A 10483-nucleotide genomic window follows, 5' to 3' on the forward strand; every position below is an offset into this window, starting at 1 on the left:
AAATTAATGGAATCTTAACATAATTCATCTTTAATAAATACTGATGAAATAGCACATTGTATTGGGGGAATTGTCATAGTTTTCGTTTTTAGAGTTAAAACGATAAGAACTTTGACGGACATTTTAAAATGTATTTTTTCATCATATTGATATGCAAAAAATTACAATTTATAGTACTTTTCATATAGTTTTGAATATCAAAATTTTTAGTTTAAAATATCGAATTAATGTAATCTAATTTAACTTTGAAAATTAATCAAATTGACTTTCGAAAAACGCAACATGACAACTAAAAGGGGACGGAGAGGGAGTTTTATAATACGAGACCTTAATTCCATTAGTCTTCATAAAATATGATAAGCCATAAAATATCAACTGGCTTTTATTAGCTTTTTAAGTTTTATTCTCAGAAACATTTGAGCAGAATAGAGATTAGCTTGGAAGTAAAGAAAAAAGGTACTGTAATATTTCTCTAGTTTACTTTCTTATTTCATTTTACATGTATTTTAGTGATTTGATAGATATATTTGGACTCAAAGGAATTAAGTAGAGTAATATCTCCTTTTTGTTTTTATTTTTTTGTTTATTTGTGGATTATATACATAATTATAAGAACTAGAAAAATGTTTATAGTTTTGACTATGTTGGATATACATAATGATACGAGCAACTCTCTCTTGTTGATTAGTATGCTTCAATACATAGAAGTTGAAAGAATTTATTTCCAGGCATCAAGATCGTCCTCTGATCCTTTTTTCTTCTTTCCACTATAAACTGTTTTTTTCAATTTTTTCATATTTGATTGATTAAAAATATTAGAGAACATATTTATCCTTATTAAATATGCACATGATTCATTGAAGGCTGGTTGAAGGTTGGAGATTAAATTCGGCATAAATGGAAACAGGAGAATCAGGAACAAGCAAGTCATCAGTATGTCTATCAATTTTTCTAGCAATTATTAGTTTTAAATATTTTGTAACAATATTATTAAGGTCCAAACATAACATAACTATTCATCTGTCTATGAAGCCTCGAAACATAACTGAATAGTGTCAATCGGGACAAGAAACAAAACTTCCTAAAATATGTAGACTAAGTCCTAGAAGCAGCGATGGGTTCACTAATAGCAGAAGATATGGAAACTAACAAGCGGCCTGATCACGTATCTACATACCTCTGCATCAATAAAAAGATATGCAGCGCCCCCAACAAAAGGGACGTAAGTACATATGAAATAGCGGAATGAAACAATAATGTACAGATCAAATCAATAGAAGCAACTAACATAGTCAAAATCATAACAACCAAAACTCAAGACAAAGTAATTCAATAAGTTTTCTTCTATAAAAAATTTCCTTTCCATACTCCTCCTTTCTAGCTTCTTTTTCTTTAGTTGAATCTTCCGATCCTAGTTAATGATCTTGGGCTAGCAGAAGATTTTTCGAATTATCTTGGGCTAAAATGTTAGTCTAGTAAGTGATGTTTTTTTCTGTTTTTTAGCAGCTGCCATTTGAGGAAGAAAGACGGAGAATCAGGAATCTTATTGATGATTTCTTGAATCGCTTGAAGAAAATACAGAATGAAGAAGAAGAATTCATTGCTTCAAAATTGGATATCGTTGAAAAGCTAAGAATGGATTTGAGATTCCTAAGAACATTTGTCCTGTTTGGGGATTCGAGTTTGGATGACTTTTATGACAAGATGTCGCTGAATATTTTCATGTTCGAAGAACTGGCTTGGTCACTTTTCTATGAAGATGAATTTATACAGAGTAAAAGTATGACCAAATACAACATGGTTCGTCTTACGCATTTCTTGGTGGATGAAATGACGAGTTATTTGAGTTTGAAGAATATAGGGATGATGACAGAGATTGAAAAAATGTTTGAATATCTCTTCAGACACCTCCATGATCTACCGAAGTACTGTGCTAAATTCCTTCTTCCCCTGATGAGTGACTACAAGATTCTTCGGCAAGTATGCAGACATCTGATGGATTTTTATCCTATCCTCACGGCCAACAGAACAAGTACTGAATATCTCTATCCTCGGTACCAAATGACAGTTCAGAGAATAACACAATTCTGTTTAGATCTTTGGACTGGAAAGTATAAAGAATATACTAAATATGGCGATGATTATGACGTCTCTCAATGCTCTTCCAAGATCACTTCTCTACTCATCGACATAATCCCTCTCGAGCTGGAGGTTCTATACATTTCTACTTCTAAGCTCATCAAAGAATCAAGGTCAACTCAACTAGAAGGATTTATTAAGCAAATCGTAAAAGCATCTCCAAGGATCCTTCAAAATTATCTCATTCATCTCCAACGACGCATGGAAGGTGCAGTAGCTGTAAATTACGCTCCAACTCAAAGCATTTATGTCATGATGGAGTTCCTATTGATCTTTCTCACTGATATACCAAAGCGGTTTATCCATCGTGAAAAATTGAACGATATGTTGGCACATGCTGGAGTGCTTACAAGAAAAATATCTATTCTGGTGAGCAAGCTGTTGGAGGAGATCTCTGAGAAATATATCAACGAAGCGGACTTTTCAGCTCCAGACTTTTTGCAAGAAATTGAACAAATGAAGGGAGATATCAGACAGATATTTTTAAAAGCCCCTGAGTCATCTCAACTTCGTTTTCCTATGGATGATGGTTTCCTCTTCATGAATCTTCTACTCAGACATTTAAATGATTTGCTCATTTCCAATGTCTATTAAGTTACTCTGATAAAGAAAGAAATTGGGATGGTGAAAGAAAGCCTTGAATTCCTAACATCATCTTTCGGGAAAGTCACGAAAACGTTGGATGACACTAGTGGAGTAGTTAAAGATTGTTGGTTGCATGCTTTAGAGGTGGCATATGAGGCAGAACATGTCATTAATTCCATTCTTGTCAGAGATAAAGCTCTCTCGCATTTAATCTTCCCACTTCTGAATGTCACTGATAAGATCAAGCTTATTGTGGCACAAGTCACCGGTTTACAGCTGGAGGATAAGAATGGGGATGAACCCCTTGATGCAAAGTCTTCCAACGAGCCAATTGAGTTAACCTCATCATCTTTTGTTGAGGTAACAGTAGGTCATGAGGAAGATGAAGCCCGGATCATTGGCCAGCTCCTTGATGAACATGAATCCGAGCTTGATGTCATTTCCATTGTCGGAATGCCAGGACTCGGTAAAACTACTCTTGCCAATAAAGTGTATAACAATACATTAGTTGCTAGTCATTTCAATGTTCGTGCTAAGTGCACTGTTTCCCAAAAGTATAACAAGTCAAAGGTATTGCAGGAGATTCTTCAGCAAGTTCCTCATGTCTCTGGAGGAAACGAAAGTGAGGATGACCCTGCTGATAAACTACGAAGAGCACTGCTTGATAAAAGGTACCTCATCGTTTTGGATGATGTGTGGGATACTGCAACAGGGGAGATGTTAATAGCATGTTTTCCAAAGGTTAAGAGAGGAAATAGAATTATCTTATGTTTGAATATAGGGACAGCCTCCTCAAGCACCTCCATGATCTACCAAAGTATCGTTCTGATTTGCTTCTACCCCTCATGAGTGAATACAAGATTCTTCGGCAAGTATGCACACATCTCAGAGATTTCAATGAGTTGGAATGCAACAAAAGTACAACAACAGAATTTTTCTATGCTCCGTATCAAATGACAGTTGATAGAGTAACACAATTCTGTTTTGATCTTTGGACTGGAAATAATAAACACTATGACGATGAGTATGCCGTCTCTCAATGCTCTTCCAAGATCACTTCTCTACTCATCGACATAATCCCTCTCAAGCTGGAGGTTCTATACATTTCTACTTCTAAGCTCATCAAAGAATCAAGGTCAACTGAACTAGAAGGATTTGTTAAGCAAATCCTAAAAGCATCTCCAAGGATTCTTCAAAATTATCTCGTTCATCTCCAACGACGCATGGAAGGTGCAGTAGCTGTAAATTACGCTCCAACTCAAAGCATTTATGTCATGATGGAGTTCCTATTGATCTTTCTCACTGATATACCAAAGCGATTTATCCATCATGACAAATTGAATGATATGTTGGCACATGTTGGACTACTTACAAGGAAGATATCTATTCTGTTGGAGGAGAGCTCTGAGTATAATATCAATGAAGCGGACTTTTCAGCTCCAGACTTTTTTCAAGAAATTGAACAAATGAAGGGAGATATCAGACAGATTTTTTTAAAAGCCCCGGAGTCATCTCAACTTCGTTTTCCTATGGATGATGGTTTCCTCTTCATGAATCTTCTACTCAGACATTTAAATGATTTGCTCATTTCCAATGTCTATTCAGTTACTCTGATAAAGAAAGAAATTGGGATGGTAAAACAAAGCCTTGAATTCCTAACATCATCTTTCGGGAAAGTCAGGAAAACGTTGGATGACAGTACTAGTGGAGTAGTTAAAGATTGTTGGTTGCATGCTTTAGATGTGGCATATGAGGCAGAGCATGTCATCAATTCCATTCTTGTCAGAGATAAAGCTCTCTCGCATTTAATCTTCTCACTTCCGAATGTCACTGATAAGATCAAGCTTATTGTGGCACAAGTCACCGGTTTACAGCTGGAGGATAAGAATGGGGATGACCCCCTTGATGCAAAGTCTTCCGACGAGCCAATTGAGTCAACCTCATCATCTTTTGTTGAGGAAACAGTAGGTCATGAGGAAGACGAAGCCTGGATCATTGGCCAGCTCCTTGATGAATATGAATCCGAGCTTGATGTCATTTCCATTGTCGGAATGCCAGGACTCGGTAAAACTACTCTTGCCAATAAAGTGTATAACAATACATTAGTTGCTAGTCATTTCAATGTTCGTGCTAAGTGCACTGTTTCCCAAAAGTATAACAAGTCAAAGGTATTGCAGGAGATTCTTCAGCAAGTTCCTCATGTCTCTGGAGGAAACGAAAGTGAGGATGACCCTGCTGATAAACTACGAAGAGCACTGCTTGATAAAAGGTACCTCATCGTTTTGGATGATGTGTGGGATACTGCAACAGGGGAGATGTTAATAGCATGTTTTCCAAAGGTTAAGAGAGGAAATAGAATTATCTTAACTAGCCGAAGTAGTAAGGTAGGTTTGCAAGTCAAATGCCATAGTGATCCTCTCCACCTTCAACTTTTAACACCTGAAAAAAGTTGGGATTTATTTGTAAAAAAGGTATTTGGAGATGAAGGAAGCTTCCCTGCTGAACTGTCAGAAGTTGGACACCAAATAGTTGAGAAATGTCAAGGGCTTCCTTTGGCTATTGTTTTGATTGCTGGAGTAATTGTTAGAGGAAAGAAAAAGGAAAAGGATTTGTGGCTTAAGATTCAACATAATCTGGATTCCTTTATTTCTACCAACATCAATTTGCAGATGATGAAGGTTATGCAATTAAGTTATGACCATTTACCATGCCACCTGAAGCCGTTGCTGCTTTACTTTGCAAGATCTCAAAAGAGCGAACGAACCCCAGTCTCTCCATTGATGCGGTTGTGGCTGGCCGAAGGGTTGGTGGATCATGATAGTTTAGAGGAAGTAATTCAAAGTTACTTGGATGCTTTAATTTCCAGTAGTCTGATAATGATGGATCATATCACCACCGGGAGTAGTTGGATCTCTAAAAAGATCAAGGTTTGCTATGTGCATGATGTTGTGCACGATTTTTGTTTAGTAAAAGCGAAAAAGGAAAAACTTTTCAAGTTAATCAATTCAGGTGATCCACTTCATGCTTCTGATTACCTACACCGTCGTCTAGCCGTTCATACTGACGACTACAGCCAACTCCACAAAAGATGTGTTTTGTTAAATTTTAATAAATGTTCATTTGGTAGTAAGCATCTCATATCTTTGACAGTGAGCGGTTATCATGATGACTCGAGGTATATCAGTCACACAAGACACTTGAGACTTGTTAGAGTGTTGCAACTGGATGGCATTCCTCTTGCCGATCCTTTAATGGAAGAAATAGGCTCCCTATTTCATTTGAGGTTCTTAAGCATTTGGATTCTATATATAAAAGCTATCCCAGTGCCGTGGTTGAACCTCCAGAATCTGGAAACTCTGTTGATCAATACGCAATATTCCACCATGGTATTACTGCCCAGAATATTGAAACTGTCAAAGCTGAAACATGTGAGCATTGACCAGAGTTCTTTCTTTAAAGAGGACGCGGATCCATGTAGAATATTGGAAGGTGAGAATTCAAAGCTGACAACTTTATCCCATGTTGATATCTCATATTCTGAAGGCACGAATGATGCTCTGAAGAAGTTCCCAAATCTTCAACACCTTGAGTGCACCATCAGGATACCCGAGGATCCTCCTACACATGGCGATTGGTTTCCCAAGTTTGATGTCCTTAACAAACTTGAATCACTCATTGTAGAATACCCATGGAAAGGTTATGTTTATCCCAATGAATATCACTTCCCTAGCAGCTTGAAAGAGTTACGGTTGCTTGGTTTTTCCCTGACAACTGCTTTGTTGTCAGCAATCACGGAATTGCCTCAGCTTATAATTCGGGAGATTGCCGCTTCTGATTTCTTGGAGTATAAGTGGGATGCAAGTGAGGACATGTATCAAAGTCTTAAGACTTTGACATTGCGAATGGTCAATCTTTCAGAATGGGAAGCTGATAAGGAAACTTTTCCCAAGCTTGAGGAATTAATACTAGAACGTTGTTATATGCTTACAGAGATCCCTTCTGTATTTGGGGATATGGACACTTTAAAGTCTATTCAAGTGGTTCAAAGTAAGCGTGAGGTTGGAGATTCAGCCATGGAAATTAAGAAAGATGTGGCAGCTTACACAGGAGAGGACAGACTTCATGTCCATATATCATAGTGCATTTTTACGTAATTAATTTCATACATCTTCACCCCTGCCTAGTTCATTTAATTTATTTAATCATGTGTTTGTTTTCATATCATCATCATGTATACATCTTTGAGTTCAATTTTAACTAAACGGTATAAGCACTTTCTGTTGGATGGCAATACAAGCCTGTCGTAGCCTCTGTTTTCTGAAATAGAAAAAGGGCCTCAATTGGCATCTATGCCCTCCAACTTTGATTGAACAAGTAGACACGTGTTTTCTATGTTGCATCATTTGTGGTGTCTACATGGCATAGATGTGAGTATTAATGCATTTGCAGTCTCAGTTCATCTGATTACTAGTTTTTCTCATTTTGTGGTTCTGGAGATGTTTTAAATTAATATTTTGAGTGTTTTCTTTCATGTAAACTGTGTATTGCTTCGCCCCTCATTAGTAATTTGTTTTATTTGCGGCATAATACATATATTGGACCTTAAACTTGGCTTCAAATTTTAACTTTGACCTCCAACTTTCAAAGTGCACAAATAAACACTTTAACTATCCAACCTTTTAATAAATAAACACGCGTGTCTTACCTGGCAAAATGCATGACGTGCACGCATTTTGCGCGAGTGAGAAGTAATTTTTAGGCACACAACAGTGAAAAAAATGCTGAAATGACAACTCTACCCTTAATTAATTTTATTTTATTTTTAGTTCTAAAATGGACGTGTAAAGTGTTTAATTAGTTGGCAGCCATTGAGTGGCTCACTAATACACGTGGCCGCGTTGCACTTCACGCTCTTGGCTCCAAAAATCGCGTGTTTATTTATTAAAAGGTTGGATAGTTAAAGTGCTTGTTTGTGCACTATGAAAATTGGAGGTCAAAGTTAAAATTTGAAGCCAAGTTTAAGGTCAAATATATGTATTATCCCTTTATTTGCAGTAAAGCCTTGGAAATTTAGACAATGCAGATTGCTAGTAGGACAGTGAGACGGTACGCAAGGCGGGGTGATATAGTAGCTGATTTGAACTTGGTTTAGAGATCGAAGGAGATTATTGGGCAATGCCAACATCCTGCTTATGGCAAGGCCACGAGAGGCTGGAGTGGCCCTTGCTTGGTGGAGTTAGTTAAGAAATAAAATTATGTTTTTGCTATCAGCTATATCTTTTGGCATGATTGAGCACTCTTCTTTCTCATTTACTTTTTTATTTTGTCTACAATGTTATAGTTGATGTTGGGATAATATCCACTTACTCTTTGGTTTTTTTTTTTGTTAAATGTAGTCTTTTATTTAATAAATTAGGACATCAGTACATCACTCTATTGTTAAAACAGTTTTATGGTCCTTTCAAAGATCATTAGCAGTTTACTAGATGATATTTTTGTCCACCTTACTTGACTTGGCAATGTTTTTTCAAGCCAAACCCATTATAACCATTTTATTAATCCAACCTACTACAACAAAAATTATACCATGTAACTTAATATATGCAATATCATAGAAAATTATAGTACTATACATAATGTGTCAATCTTGTGTAATACTAGTATATAAAAGGTGCATGCTTATACACAAATATAGGGTAAACCTGGTATAATGTCATAGTCTGGTTTCAATTTATTTGTCTGATTTTGACTTGACGAAGAGTTCAAGAAAGTAAAAAAGATTTTAAAATTTTGAAGTTTTTAACTAAAAATGTGTAGAATATACCAAAATGTCGCTTAATCCCATGGTCTTAAGCATTATCACATGAACAATTGAAATTAACGAATTGGGTCAAATTTGGGCGGGTTGAAAATAGGTCAACATAAAATGGGTCATAATTCAACCCGCCCATATTTGACATGGGTAAAAATGAATTGGATAACAAATGGGTTGGGTAAAATACTAGTTTATCCATATTTACTCATATTTTCATGAGTAAATAGTACTCTACTTAAAAATTCAACATGGAGAAAATATTTTACTCCTTTTTTAGATGAAAAATGTTGAAAAAGCTTCATTTAGTTTTATTGTATCATCAAAGTCAAAAAAATAAAATAAAAAATTTATGTAATAACAAGGGGAAACTATTTTTAATTTCAAAGTAAATGAATAGTTGCATTTTAGGACTAAATACATGCTTAATGCACTTTAAGCAATGTCAATATTAATACATGATTTGCTTATTTTACACTATTATTTATTATCCAATATAAAGTTAAACAAATAAAAAATATAATTATAATTAACAAAAGAAATGTACACTTAAAATATATATTTTTGGAGGGCAAAAGACTTCATCTTTTCAAGTATAGAGAAAAATAATTAGTTCTATAGAAGAACATTTTTTTTAGTGATATAATGAATTTTGAGTGAATAAAAGTTAGAAGCTTAACTCATTTGACTAATCCATATTTTACCCATAGTTTACCCATATTCTACCCATATTTTTATGGATTGAATATGGGTATCAACCCATATTTTACCCATGTAAAAAGTCACTCACCCAACCCATTAAAATATGGGCGGATTGGGCGGGTTATCAAAATATGGGCTCATTTTGCCGGCACTACATCAAACTCATCCCAGAGATTTCTCATCCTAGAAAAGTAATAAGATACAGACAGAGTTCCCTGAGTGAGTGTAACAATTTCATTGAGTATGTTATTATTGTTAACCATAGTTAACTAACTCTGGTTATATCAGCTTGTATCTTTTAGCTCAACACTATTTAGAAGAGAATTTTTTTTTACTTTTTCAGGAAAAATAAAATAAAATCCACATGATTCTTTGACCTAATTAATCAGAAAATCTTTCAAAATGTTGGCGGGATTATTAAAAAGGCAAGTATTTAGATTCTTTTCTTTGTGAATCCCTTGAACAAAAAAAAATAAAAATTAATGGCAACTCGCAGGCAAGTATTTAGATTCTTTTCTCTGTGAATCCCTTGAACAAAAAAAAATAAAAATTAATGGCAACTCGCTTAACACCCAATAACTAGTTTTAAAAATAACTAATGATAAGTCGATCAAATCCTAGTGACATACTAAAAAAAATTAAAAAATAATAATTTAAATAAATTTGCAAGTGAATTAAGCATTTGTCAGTTGACATTTCCAGGTTAATTGAGGAGGCGTTTCATCATAGATTTACATTAATATTTAAATAAAATAAAAATATTATTTCAAAATAAATAAATATTTTTTATTACTAAATGGATCCTTTATTTTATTTGCAGATCCATTGTTTGTTTAGTTGACTAATGGAGAGATCCTTCTTAGGAACGTGGCCAATTTTTATTAAAAATTTCTTGATAGAAATAACTATTAGAAAGTGGGATTTATGAAGAAATCAATTCTTATTATCACTTAAACTGAATAGAAAAAAATTTGACTATTTCAAAAAATTAAATATAAATATAAAATTGTAAGAACATGGTATAGTGAGCTATTGACCAATTTAACCTTGTGTCATTTTTCTCTCGTTGTTTTAGCCATATAAACTCAAGATAGCCTTAATTAGAACTTAAGTTTTATTGTACTTGTATATCAAATTATGTAAATGTGATATATGTAACACAAATCGGAAAAATGTTCCTTTACAATTCTCTAGTGGATATACAAATACAATCATTGATACATATACATATATATAATAAACCAA

The 10483-nt window shown here is 34.6% G+C and overlaps 1 protein-coding gene across 1 annotated transcript; it reads left to right on the plus strand.

Annotated features, from left to right (window-relative positions):
- Positions 1–1114: 1114 nt before the first annotated feature.
- On the plus strand, positions 1115–6863 carry LOC125820193 (putative late blight resistance protein homolog R1A-3). Its single transcript, XM_049499658.1, has 3 exons — positions 1115–1165; positions 1507–2698; positions 4294–6863. The coding sequence occupies exons 1-3, from the start codon at positions 1115–1117 to the stop codon at positions 6861–6863; spliced, it is 3813 nt and encodes a 1270-aa protein (XP_049355615.1).
- The last annotated feature ends 3620 nt before the right edge of the window (positions 6864–10483 follow it).

This window comes from Solanum verrucosum, unplaced genomic scaffold (genome assembly GCF_900185275.1).
Source record: "Solanum verrucosum unplaced genomic scaffold, falcon-dt-bn FXZP01001196.1, whole genome shotgun sequence".
Lineage (NCBI taxonomy): Eukaryota > Viridiplantae > Streptophyta > Magnoliopsida > Solanales > Solanaceae > Solanum > Solanum verrucosum.